Source organism: Sus scrofa, chromosome 14, assembly GCF_000003025.6.
Source record: "Sus scrofa isolate TJ Tabasco breed Duroc chromosome 14, Sscrofa11.1, whole genome shotgun sequence".
NCBI lineage: Eukaryota > Metazoa > Chordata > Mammalia > Artiodactyla > Suidae > Sus > Sus scrofa.
In genome coordinates, this window is record NC_010456.5 from 75,966,287 (window position 1) to 75,980,067 (window position 13,781).

Sequence of the window (13,781 nt, forward strand, 5' to 3'; positions counted from 1 at the left end):
TATGTATATTTAGCTCATCTCTGGTAAACTAATGGATAGCAGTTCACCAGATAAATACATTGCAATTCATTTATCTACTATTGAGAGATACTTAGGTCATCAGTAGTTTTTTACTATTCCAATCTTTAATAATTCTAGGGAAGGGGAGTGACAGTATTAAAGATATATTTCAGGGAGTTCCCGTCATGGCTCAGTGGTTAACAATCCGACTAGGAACCATGAGGTTGCAGGTTCAATCCCTGGCCTCGCTCAGTGGGTTAAGGATCTGGTGTTGCCGTGAACTGTGGTATAGGTCACAGACACAGCTCGGATCCCGCGTTGCTGTGGCTCTGGCACAGGCTGGCAGCTACAGCTCCAATTCGACCCCTAGCCTGGGAACCTCCATATGTTTCGGGTGCGGCCCTAGAAAAGACCAAAAAAAAAAAGATATATTTCAGGCAGATTCTCTTGCCTCAAATGGTTAAATTGGAAGAGAAAAGTCACTAGAAGTTGATAAACAAGTTTAGGTATAGCTGTAGTTCAAAAAAATCAATGATTAGAATATCTAGCTAGGCAGTAAGGGAAAAAAATGCAAGCCACGAGATAATAGCAAATAGGATCTAAGGTCTGGATCCAAGGAGAGCCTGGGTGATAAGGAGGATGGTGGTACTATTAAAAGACAGTGGGATTTACAATGGCCAAGACTTGGAAGCAACCTAAATGTCCATCAACAGAGGAATGGATAAAGAAGGTGTGGTGTATGGAGTTCCCGTCGTGGCGCAGTGGTTAACGAATCCGACTAGGAACCATGAGGTTGCGGGTTCGGTTCCTGCCCTTGCTCAGTGGGTTAACGATCCGGCGTTGCCGTGAGCTGTGGTATAGGTTGCAGACGTGGCTCGGATCCCGCGTTGCTGTGGCTCTGGCGTAGGCCGGTGGCTACAGCTCCGATTCAACCCCTAGCCTGGGAAGCTCCATATGCCGCGGCAGCGGCCCAAGAAATAGCAACAACAACAAAAAAGACAAAAGACCAAAAAAAAAAAAAAAAAGAAGGTGTGGTGTATATATATAATGCAATATTATTCAGCCAAAAAAAGCATGAAATAATGCCATTTGCAGCACCATGGAATGACCTAGAATTATCATACTAAGTGAAGTCAGATGGAGAAAGACAAATACCGATATGAGATTACTAATATGCAGAATTTAATAAAACATGATACAAAAGAATTTACAAAACAGAAACAGACTCATTTTGAAACCAAACGTATGAAGTTCCCTTCATGGCTCAGCGGTTAACAAACCTGACTAGGATCCATGAGGATGCGGGTTTGAACCCTGATCTCACTCAGTGGGATCTGGCATTGCTGTGAGCTCTGGTGTAGGTCGCAGATGCGGCTCTGATCCAGCATTGCTGCAGCTGTGGCGCAGGCTGGCAGCTGTAGCTCCGATTGGACCCCTAGCCTGGGAACTTCCATATGCTATGGTGCGGCCCTAAAAAGAAAAAAAAAAAGAAAAAGAAAAAGTAACCAAACACATGGTTACCAAAGGCGAAATGGGGGCTGGCAGGACAAATTAGGGGGTTGGGATTGACATATACACACTACTATATATAAAATAGGTAATAAAGGTCCTGTACTGTATAGCACAGGGTAATCTACCCAATACTATGTAATAACTTATAGAAAAAGAATCTGAAAAAGAATAGATACATGTACAACTGATTTACTTCGCTGTACACCTGAAACAAACACAATTTTCCAAATCCACTATATGACAATAAAATTAATTTTAAAAAAAGACAGTGAGAAACAGCCTATGATATTCATTTAGCTATTTAAAAAAAATGGCAATTCAAGAACAGTCTGGAGGGAGATATAAGCTTGGTTTAAAACTATTTAGAAGTTATTCTGGCTTGAGGAGTGGTAGTCTCTCCTTCAACACTCATTAAAATGTTGGATATTTAAGCTATTTGAATAAGTAAATTATGGTACATCTGTTAGCTAAAATGCTACGCAGCTACTTAAAATTATGCTTATTGAAACTTTTTAAGTTCATAGGAAAATGTAAGATCATAACAAGTAACAATTAAGAGCAGGATACAAAATTTCTATATAGTACTGTAATTTTTTAAAAAATCAACTGAGTATGGGGGGGGGAGCGTGGAACTCCTGGAGGGTAGTAGATAAAAATGATAACATTGGTTTACTTTATGGTATACATTTCCTTCCAAAATCCTTCTATATTTTTTTATAATGAATGAATATGTTACTTCTATAACAGTAAACCTTTTATTTAAAAAGAACTACCCAACCACCAATCTACATATTTTGTGGGAGAAGCCTTAACTCTCCTACATATGTGCCTCTCCAATTTCTTAACTTCTCTTCAACCCAACACTTAAGGTAACGCTTCTCAACGGAGTGGTCTCCAAAGGTGACAGGAATCATCTGGGGGAGATTTCCCTAACTATGAGGGCCACCTCCTTTACTCTCTTTCCCAAGTTTTCTTAAATGATACCCTAAGAAGGCATCCTCTTTTCCATTAATTACTGCCATAAAATTGATGGGAATGAAACAAAGACATCCCTAGACACTTATGAAAGAGTAAAGACTGCTGTAAAGTCATTACCACCTCAGGCATTATGGTTAGAGTTCTCTCAGCATCAATTTTGCTTCATGCAGTCTTCAAAGAACATTTTATGGGAGTTCCCACTGTAGCTCAATGGAAACAAATCTGGCTAGCATCCATGAGGACGTAGGTTGGATCCCTGGCCTTGCTCAGTGGGTTAAGGATCTGGTGTTGCCGTGAGCTGTGCTGTAGGTCACAAATGTGGCTTGGATCCAGCAATACTATGTTTGTGGCTGTGGCCAGCAGATACAGCTCTGATATGACCCCAAGCTTGGGAACCTCCATATGCCATGAGTGTGGCCCTAAAAAGACAAAAAAAAGAGTCATGTTGGCAAAATGACTGGTGTTCAAATCCAGATTAGTCTGACAAAAAAAAAAAAAAAAAATTGCCCCAAACAGAATGAAAAATACACTGACACATAACTTGGAACTTTTGAACCGTAACATACACAAGGCTATTTCTTTCACGTTATTTAACAACTTTAAGTATCTAAAATTCGATTTTGCAAACATAAACTGAATTTTTCCCAATACTCATATTCTGACCTTTGATTCCTCAGCCCAACATGACTTTCTGTTTGAGCTCCATTTTCTTTGCATCACACTGACTAGAAGTGTCCTCAAGGGACAAGTCAAATGTGATTTTCTTCTTTCAACAGTCTTATTCCCTCTGATTTTTTTTTTTGTCTTTTTAGGGCCAAACCTATGGCATATGGAGGTTCTCAGGCTAGGGATCGAATCAGAGCTGTAGCTGCTGGCCTACGCCACAGTCACAGCAACATCAGATCCAAGCTGCATCTGCAACCTACATCACAGCTCATGGCAAGGCCAGGTCCTCAACCCACTGAGCAAGGCTAGGGCTCAAACCGGTGTCCTCAAGGATGCTAGTCAGATTTGTTTCTGTTGAGCCATGATGAGAACTCCTATTCCCTCTGATTTTTGCCTTTTTTTGTTGTTCTCCAGTGTTATTTGAAAATAACTGGGTTTTTTGGGGTTTTTGTTTTTGCTTTTTAGGGCCACATCTGCGGCATAGAGAAGGTCCCAGGCTAAGAGGTGGAATTAGAGCTGCAGCAACCAGCCTACACCACAGCCATAGCAAGGTGGGATCTGAGCCACATCTGCAACCTACACCACAGCTCACGGCAATGCTGGATCCTTAACCCAGTGAGCAAGACCAGGGATCGAATCTGCATCCTCATTTATACTAGTCATGTCTGTTTCCACTGAGCCACAACAGGAACTCCCAAAGAACTGTTTTTTATATTCTATCCAGGGTTTATCATTGTAATTAGCAGGGGGTTGGTCTGATATGTTACTCCACCGTTACCCAAACTGAAACTCAATTTTATCAAATTTTAAAGGGGTGCCATTTACTTCCAACCCTGTGTTCATTTCTTTCTTCCCTCATAACATGTATGGCAGGTTAGAATGAGATTTGATTTGGAAGCCTATTTCATTCTATGTTTCAGATCCACTTAAAAAGCTAAGCATAGCCCAGAACGCCCATGGGAATTAAGCACATGGCTCAACATCAGGCTGCTTGAGTTCAAATCCTTATTAGCTGTGTAACCTTTGGCCTTTGATAAGTACTTAATCTTTCTTGTCCTCAGCTTCTCAGCTGTAAATAGGGAAGATAATAATTGTACTTATTTCACAGGACTGTAAAGGGGATCAAATAAAGTGGCCTATGCTTTGTAAGCACTCAATAAATGTTAGCCATTAAATGATGATGATGGTGGTGGTGGTTGTGATGACAGTGGTGATGATGGTGATGGTGGTGGTAGTAGCTGCCAGTGCCAGCAATCATCTATAACACCTCTTCTCCAAACCCCAACCCCAGATCCTTCAGGAGTCATGAGCCCTGCCACTAAATGCTAAATATGGAAACTCCAACTTCTGCAACTATCTCAAAAGTAAGTTACTTACTTCTGGCAAGTTATCACTCTGCTGCCATGTTCGAGTAGTGTTAAACTCACCTTTCTGGCTGGTTTATGGAGAGCTGGAAGTAGTTCTTCGCCATTTCTAGCCTTTCCTGGTACTGAGCAGAACCTTCTATCAATCCCTAAAAAAATAGTAATGCCTATCAGAATAATATATACATGGTGTCATTAAAATAACCTGCTCACCAGCAACTTTCAGGGAGGTGATGTGCCATATAAGACATTGTTCAAAAATCTTGAGACCTAAGTCCTAGTTCCTGTTTTGCCATTGCTGTACCTGTGTGAATTCCAGTTCCTTAAAAAAAGGGGACTAGGGGAGTTCCCGTCGTGGCGCAGTGGTTAACGAATCCGACTAGGAACCATGAGGTTGCGGGTTCGATCCCTGCCCTTGCTCAGTGGGTTAACGATCCGGCGTTGCCGTGAGCTGTGGTGTAGGTTGCAGACGCGGCTCGGATCCCGCGTTGCTGTGGCTCTGGCGTAGGCTGGTGGCTACAGCTCCGATGCAACCCCTAGCCTGGGAACCTCCATATGCCGTGGGAGCGGCCCAAGAAATAGCAACAACAACAACAACAAAAAGACAAAAGACAAAAAAAACAAACAAACAAACAAACAAAAAAAAACAAAAGGGGACTAGGTTAGATGTAGAGATCCCTAGTCCTTTTCACCATTAAGGGCCTCTTTCCAACTTTGAAGGTTTTCTGTTAAACTGGTTATTAAGAAATAAATGATTAGTAATTTATAAAAACAAAGTACAGAACCAAAAAAATAACATAACCCCCACCTTAATTATCGTTTCCTTCTTTTTTTTTCTTTTTTGGGCCATACCTACGGCATACGGAAGTTCCCAGGCTAGGGGTCAAATCAGAGTTGCAGCTGCTGGCCTACACCACAGCTGCAGCAGCCAGATTCAAGCTGCATCTGCAACCTATGCTGCAGCTTACAGCAATGCTGGATCCTTAACCCACTGAGCAAGACCAGGGATCGAACCTGCATCCTCATAGATACAAGTCGGGTTTTTAAACTGTGAAGCCACAATGGGAACTCAACTAACATTTCTATCCTATCTTTCTATCAAGTGTTCATCTGATACAAATAATAACTTTGACCACTTTACACCAATGTTACTAATTTTTCTAAAATACTAGAAGCAGTTTATAAACATCCCCTCATTACCACCAAACTAGTATGGTGTTTGGTACCACCAAACAATTATGTCACACATTTAATACTGACCAAAGAACTGTAAATCACTGGATTTTCCGAAGATTGTATAATTTAAAATATGTAAGTCCTACCTTAAAGTAATCATTCTTTTTTAGGCTTTCAAGGAAGCCAGCCCAGAGCGGTGAAGTAGTAACAAGAGATTTCTTGGAGTCAGAAAAATGTGGGCTACATTTGGAGCATAAGATCTCAAATCCATGAGCCTAGAGGAAAAGAGAGAATTTTTATTATTAGGTTATTTTCTTTCCATTTAACCATACTCAATAACTAGGTGACTGGACACGTGAGCATGCGGACTTTCAAACACTTTTTGAATTTTATGAAAAAAATCTGACTTTATTTCCAGGTTTCATAATCTCTACATATCACTAAAAATTATAAAGGGAAAAAGCAAATAATACAAAACAAAGATTCTTATTCTCTTCAAAGAGATTTCTTTTCTCATTGGCTAAAAGACTAGAAATTTAAACTTGTTTGCTTAAAAAAAGTCTTGTAAAAGGTTTCTTGTCTAACAGAAATTATAAATGAACTAAGCATAGTCTCAGGTAGGGTAAAGGGAATCACTTCATTTTAAGAGTACTTCGAATAAAAAAAATAATAAATGAAATGCACATGACAAAATTCCAATAGAGGGCTTCCCTGATCACTGGAGAGAAAACTACTGTTACCAATTTCTTATATGTCTTTTCAGAAATAATTTATACATTCAAGCAGATATGTGTATCTGCATATATACATCCTCCCACTCCTTCATTTTTGTCACGAAATGGCAATATACACACTGCTCTGAAACTTGTTTTTCACTCAGTGTTATGTCTTGGAGATCATTTCACAGGAGCACATATAAATTTATCTATCTCACTTCATGGAGAAACCATAATGTATATAACTATCCCCCTACTAACAGACATTTAGGTTGCTCCCAGTATCTTGCTACTGCTACAAATGATGCTATTATGAGTATCCTCGAATGGCTTTGTGCATACGTAAAATATATGGAGGACAAGTTTCTAGAAGTGAAAATGCTGAGCGAAGGGTTTGTGCATTTTATTTATTTTTATCTTTTGTCTTTATAGGGCCACACCCATGGCATACGGAGGTTCCCAGGCTCCCAGGCTAGGGGTTGAATCGGAGCTGTAGCCACCGGCCTATACCACAGCTGCAGCAACTAGGGATCCGAGCAGTCTCCAAGACCTACATCACAGCTCACGGCAGCGCCAGATCCTTAACCCACTGAGCGAGGCCAGGGATCAAACCCACAACCTCATGGTTCCTAATCGGATTTGTTTTCTGCTACGCCACAACGGGAACTCAGGTTTGTGCATTTTAAACGTTGATGGAAAGAGATAAACTGTTCTAAGAGACTGAATCAACTTATATTCCTATCAATACTGTTTGAGGATATCTCTATGTATATATTTTCAAACTTCTGGATACTTGCCAATCAAATGCTGAAAAACACTATTTTGTAGATTTAAATTGCATTTCTTTTATTATGAGCAACACAACGTCTTTTCATATATTTAAACTAAAAATCATTTGTATTTCCTTTTTTGTGAAATGTTTATGGTTTCTGATTTTTTTTTTTTTTTTAGGTCTTTTTGCCTTTTCTAGGGCGGCTCCCACAACATATGGAGATTCCCAGGCTAGGGGTCTAATCGGAGCCGTAGCCACCGGCCTCCACCAGAGCCACAGCAACTTGGGATCCGAGTAGCATCTGCAACCTACACCACAGCTCACGGCAACGCCGGATCGTTAACCCACTGAGCAAGGCCAGGGATCGAACCCGAAACCTCATGGTTCCTAGTCGGATTCGTTAACCATTGCGCCACGACAGGAACTCCTCTGTTTTTTTTTTTGTTTTTTTTTTTTTTGTCTTTTTGTCTTTTCTAAGGCCAAACCCGTGGCATATGGAGGTTTCCAGGCTAGGGGTCGAATGGGAGCTGTAGCCGGCGGCCTACAGCCAGAGCCACAGCAACTCGGGATCCGAGCTGAGTCTGCAACCTACACCACAGCTCACGGCAACGCTGGTTCCTCAACCCACTGAGCAAGGCCAGGGACCGAACCCGTAGCCTCATGGTTCCTAGTCGGATTCATTAACCACTGCGCCACGACGGGAACTCCCTCCTCTGATTATTTTTAATATAATTTTTTCCATATTGAATTGTAGGAATGCTATACATTAGAGAAATCAACTTTTTTTTTTTTTCTTCTTTTTAAGGTCTCAAGTTTCAATGTCTTTTGACTATATTTATGGTTTTTTTAACCACACAGAAATGCTTAATTTTTTAAAAAAATGTAAGTATTGTTGTTTACAATGTCGTGTTACTTTCTGCTATACAGCTAAGTGGTTCAGTTATCCGTGTGTGTGTGTGTGTGTGTGTGTGTGTGTGTGTGTGTATACTCTTTTTAAAACAGTCTTTTCTATGATAGTTTTTCATAGGACATAGTTCTCTGTGCTATATAGGCTTTATTTTTATCTAATCGAATTTATCAATCTCATCTTTTATGGTTTCTAGTTTCAAGTAATGCTTAAAAAGGCCTTTCCTACCTAGATTTTCAAAAGTTTTCCTACGTTTTCTTTCAAATTTTATGGTTTCATTTTTTCTTTTAAATATTTGGTCCAACTGGAATTTATTTTGTATAGACGTGAGGTAATCAATTTTAATTTTTCAGATGGCTTCAGTGACTGAATAATCTATTTTTCTTTCTTTTTTGAAATGCCATATTTTACTGTATTCTCACATTAACAAGATATATTTCCAGAATTCTAAGCTCTGTCATTATTCTATTAAGAGCCCTTTGACATAAAGGAAGAAAATACAAATTTCTGGTTCAACATTACCAACTTCATGCCCAATTCATGGGCTCGGTACTGGGGATGAGATGGAGGAGGCAGCTTGTATCCACTCCGCCGGTCTGGCACGAACCTTTGTTGCACCAACTGTGCATACAGACATTTAGTGAAAGTGACCTGAACATTTGGGACACAAAATATGTGAGTCTTTTCCTGAAATTAAAAATTTGAGTATCATTTCATAGTTAATAACAACAACTTCATTTATGAGCTTCATATACATATAAAATGCAAAGAAGATCCAATCTATTCACTGCCTACATTTTTTTAATAACACCTTCATCAAAATGTAACTCATATACCATAAAATTTACCTTCATTGTCTACATTTCAATATCATTAAGGTAGTTCTTATCATTAGTGACGATTCATGGCAGTTTAGGTGAGTATATGTTAAAGAATATTTCTTGGCATATCTGCTGTGTTGCAATGGGTTAAGAATCCAACTGCAGCAGCTTGTGTTGCTGCAGAGGTGTGAGTTCGATCCCCGGCCTGGCAGGTTAAAGGATCCAGCATTGCCATAGGTGTGGCTCAATTCACTCTCTGGTCCAGGAACTTCCATATGTCACAAGTGCAGCCATTTAAAAAAATATATATATATATATTTTTTTTTTAATTTTCTAGAAGAAATGAAATGTTTTACTGTTAAGAATGATATAGTTACTCAAATAAGAAAAATACTGTCACAAATAACTAGGAAACACTGACATAGAAAATAGGGAGTTAGGGGCACTCCCACTGTGGTGCAGCAGAAACAAATCCCACTAGTATCTGTGAGGACATCTGACAAGGCCACATAGTATCGTGGCCTTGCCCTGTGGGTCAAAGATTTGGTGTTGCTGTGAGCTGTGGTATAGGTCACCCATGAGGCTCAGGTCTGGTGTCGCTGTGGCTGTGGCATAGGCCAGCAGCTGCAGCTCTGATTAGCCTGGAAATTTCCATTAATAAAAGAAAATAGCAAGTCAGGGAGTTCTCATCATGGCTCAGCAGGTTTAAGAACCCAACTAGTATCCATGAGGATGTGAGTTCAATCCCTGGCCTTGCTCAGTAGGTTAAGGATATGGTGTTGCTGTGAGCTGTGGTGTAGGTTGCAGGCGTGGCTCCAAGCCCGAGTTGCTGTGGCTGTTTTATAGGCCGGCAGCTGCAGCTCCAATCTGACCCCCAGCCTGGGAACTTCCACATTCTGCAGGTGCAGCCCTGATAAAAAAGCAAAAAAGAAAATAGGGAGTCAGGTCTCTTATAATCTTCCTCCCCTGGATGGGAGGAAAGAAAAAATTTTTAAATGTGTATTAACTTGCTACAGGGAAACAAAATTCAAAATCTTTCCTAGTGAACAATAAAAACAATGTCTAATTGTCTTTCCAGTGAAAGAAACTAAACAACCAAGAGAGCTATATTACCGATGTCATCACTCGTGTTTCAGGCAAGAATGTCTTGAAAATACGACAGGCTCGTAGGTCAATAGGGTCCCGTAGGTAGAATGCCTGGACTCCTGCAGCCACCAATCTAGGGCGCTGCTTCAGCACTGCTACAATGCCAGCTGGAAGGAAGCAGTGCGCTTGATGAAGGGAGGCTTTAATTTTTTCTGGGTATCTGTGATAGGTAACATAATTATTTTTACTTTATGACATGTAAATATCTAGGATTCTTATATCAATTATTTCCCCCTTGACATTTTATCTTATCTTGGTTCGACAAGAGTGAGATGGAAAGAGTGATAAGAAAAGTGAAGATGAAGATACTGTATATACTAAAGACTGCAGAATCTTTTATTGTATACACTAAAAGACTTGTGAGTGTTTTCCTGAATTTAAAAATCTGAATATCATTTCACAGTTAATAACCATACACTAAAGACTGCAGTATCTTTTACTGTATATACTAAAAGATGATGAGATGGAAACAAAAAGTGGAAAGAAATGGAAAATAAAGTAAAAGGATGAAGGTGATCCAATAAAAACAAAACCAAAATGCGACAACTATTTTTTGGAAATAACATCAGCTTTAATTCTCCTAAAAAAATGGTACGGGGAGTTCCCACTGTGGCTCAGCATGTTAAGAACCTGACTAGTATCCATGAGGATGTGGGTTTGATCCCTGGCTTTGCTCAGTGGGTTAGGGATCCAGCATTGCCACAAGAGCAGCTGCAGCGCTGATTTGACCCCTAGCCTGGGAACTTCCATATGCCATAGGTATGGCCCTAAAAAGGAAAAAAAAAAAGGTCAAAGTTTACCAAAACTAAAAAACATTTAACAGGTACTCAAATTTGAATGGCTGATCAAATACAGTACTAGACTAGGCATTCGCTTCTGAATAGAGCCTAAGCCACCACGTAGGTCAAAGAATCCCATACATACACCCAGATCCACAAAAACAGCCTGAACACATTGTGTGCGCTTAGGTTTTCATTTCTAAAGGTCTGAAAATTTCTACCTATGTATAGGTACATAATACTTAGGTACAATATCTAAGGTAAATAAATGCAAAAATATTCTAAATGGGAATTAAAAGATATATGTGTTTTGTTTTTATTTTTTGTTTTGTTTTGTTTTGTTTTTTTTTAGCTGTATCTGCGGCACGCATAAGTTCCTGGGCCAGGGATCAAACCCTTGGCACATCAGCAACCTAAGTGGCAGCAGTGACAATACTAGATCCTTAACCTACTAATCACCAAGGAACTCTGATACATCTGTTTTTTTGTACACATAAAACACATAAATTTGTTGGTCAATTTCATGAAGGACAAAGACAATGAAAATCAGCATTAATCTGGTGAAAGAAATTTTAGAGTCAATGAAATACTTGAGCTACACTAAATCAAAAGGCTCCTTGACTAACAAAGAAAGTGTTATTTTCCTTACCCTTTGATGCGTTTATTCACAGCAGCTCTTATAGATTCTGAAGCCAAAATTTTTTCTGGGTGTGTTGAGATTATATTCAATGCTTGTAACATTGTAGGGGGTGCGGTGGGTAACCAGGATATTTCTCCAGGGTGCTTTGGTGCAGGAATAATGCACAACTCACCATGGTGGAAAAACACCTACAAAATGATATCTTTTAGTTTTTGTACTAGGCGCTGACAAACTCTAGGTACATGTAAAAAATGCTGCAACTCGAGTCACCTCTGCAAATTTTCCAAACTTGGATATACTTACCCTATTGGCACTATTATCAGGATCTAACCATTTAGGCAGAAAGTCAGCAGCTTCTATTAACAAGAATTCACCATCATTGTCTTCAATCCTAATGCAAAAAGAAGTTCCAACTTTGTATTCAAAAAAGCACATTTGCTAATAATCAGAACAGATTTGTTCTAATACATTTTCTCCTTCAGCCTGGTAAATATATGAGTATGTACCATGTGTAGATGTCTATAATAAAGCAAATGTTTAAGATACCATACAGCACTGAAGGAGACTTTAAGACTATGATTGCATCACTTTTTAAAAATTTAAATTTCTGAATAGGTGATACAGTCAGTCACATTGTTAAAACTTTTAAAAAATACACTCAAAGTTAAACAATGAAAAATCTCCTTCCTACTTTTCTATCTATATGCCAATCCCCCACCACTATTATCTCAATTGTCCTTCTAGAGTTCACTTACGTGTAGTTTAGTCAGTAGGAACATAAATTCTTTTTTCTCCTCTCATCACACAAAAGGTAGAATATTATATATATTGTTCTAGATTTTTTTCCACCTTTAATGGGTGGAGATATACAGAGAAAAAGGTTCTTGGGAGAGGGAACACCATAAGCAAAACCTTGGAGGTGGCAATTTAAAGTAGATATTTAAAGACTGACAACTAGTAAAGAAAAAGATTAGAAAAGCACAGTTATATCATTTTGTGAAGAGCTTTAAATGTTGGCAGAACCAACGAGAATGGGTTTAGTTTTATAGATAAAAAGAATGAAACATTTTAGAGTAGGAAGTAACCCTAACCCTAAAATAGTAAGAGCCCTATTTTAGGAGTATTAATCTGGCAGAGACATAGAGGAAAAGCTTCTTCCTTTTTCTAATTTAAGTGTCAAGACAGTAGATGCTTATTAAAGAGCTTTAGAAGTCCAATGTGTATGTATCATTTTATATATATAAATATGAGAATCAGCACATGAAAAGTATTGCTCCCTCCTTAATATCCTTGTGAAGATAGAAACTAAAGTTTCTCTGTGTGTTCATTTAAAATTATGAAATTTTATTAAGAAATCATGGAGTTCCCGTCGTGGCGCAGTGATTAACAAATCTGACTAGGAACCATGAGGTTGCAGGTTCGGTCCCTGCCCTTGCTCAGTGGGTTAAGGATCCGGTGTTGCCGTGAGCTGTGGTGTAGGTTGCAGATGCAGCTCGGATCCCGTGTTGCTGTGGCCCTGGCGTAGGCCAGCGGCTACAGCTCCAATTGGACCCCTAGCCTGGGAACCTCTGTATGCCGAGGGAGCGGCCCAAGAAATGGCAAAAAGAAAAAAAGACAAAAAAAAAAAAAGAAAAAAAGAAATCATTACACCTTATTTTTAGGTGTGGTTAACAGTAGTGTGTGGGTTCTTATCTCTTAGATATACATCCTGAAGTATTTAAAGATCAAATGGTAGAGTACTGGATATTTGCTTTAAAATAATTCAGCTATGTGATAGGAGAGTAGGGGAAGGAAGTAAATGAAATATCAATCACCAGGATTTAGGAGTTGATAATTATTGACGCTGGCTGATAGGTACATGAGGGTTTATTCTAGTATGTTTGAAAATCTGATATAATAACAAGTTTTCAAAGTTGTTGTGGTGGTTGTTTTTGTTTTTGCTCTGCTGGGGAAAAGACTGGGTGGGTAGAAGACCAAAATTTAGGCGGTTGATGAGAAAAACTCAGACATGGGTGAAATGCCCTCTGCTGGTATAACTTGGGAATTACAGAGAATTCTCTATTCCCAATTTAAACTGAACTAGAATGTACTATTACCTACTTTGCTTCCTATTTATATAATTGTTCACTGTTTTTTCTTTAAATCTCTTCTGTGTATGGTTCCTCAAAAAAGTATAGCTATGGTCTAAGAGGGGAAGATATAGTAAAGAAATATGTGAAATATATATTAAAGACCCACAAGAAATTTGATGGTGTATTTGAACTTTCATAATAAGAATTTTAAAAAGGGAAAACCTAAAATAGG

The 13,781-nt window shown here is 39.0% G+C and overlaps 1 protein-coding gene across 6 annotated transcripts in view; it reads right to left on the reverse strand.

The window, feature by feature from the left end:
- ECD (ecdysoneless cell cycle regulator) overlaps nucleotides 1-13,781 on the reverse strand; it is a 33,755-nt gene that overhangs the window by 7,419 nt on the left and 12,555 nt on the right. For 4 of the 6 annotated variants that reach the window (XM_003359230.5, XM_021074317.1, XM_021074316.1 and 1 more), the window contains exons 4-9: nucleotides 11,781-11,868; nucleotides 11,487-11,665; nucleotides 10,026-10,218; nucleotides 8,614-8,742; nucleotides 5,843-5,971; nucleotides 4,584-4,669 (exon numbers count right to left, since the gene is read on the reverse strand). In XM_003359230.5, the coding sequence (XP_003359278.2) occupies nucleotides 4,584-4,669; nucleotides 5,843-5,971; nucleotides 8,614-8,742; nucleotides 10,026-10,218; nucleotides 11,487-11,665; nucleotides 11,781-11,868 (804 nt within the window). The remainder of the gene's footprint in view (nucleotides 1-4,583; nucleotides 4,670-5,842; nucleotides 5,972-8,613; nucleotides 8,743-10,025; nucleotides 10,219-11,486; nucleotides 11,666-11,780; nucleotides 11,869-13,781) is intronic. The other 2 variants (XM_005671096.3, XM_021074320.1) reach the window with 1 other exon arrangement.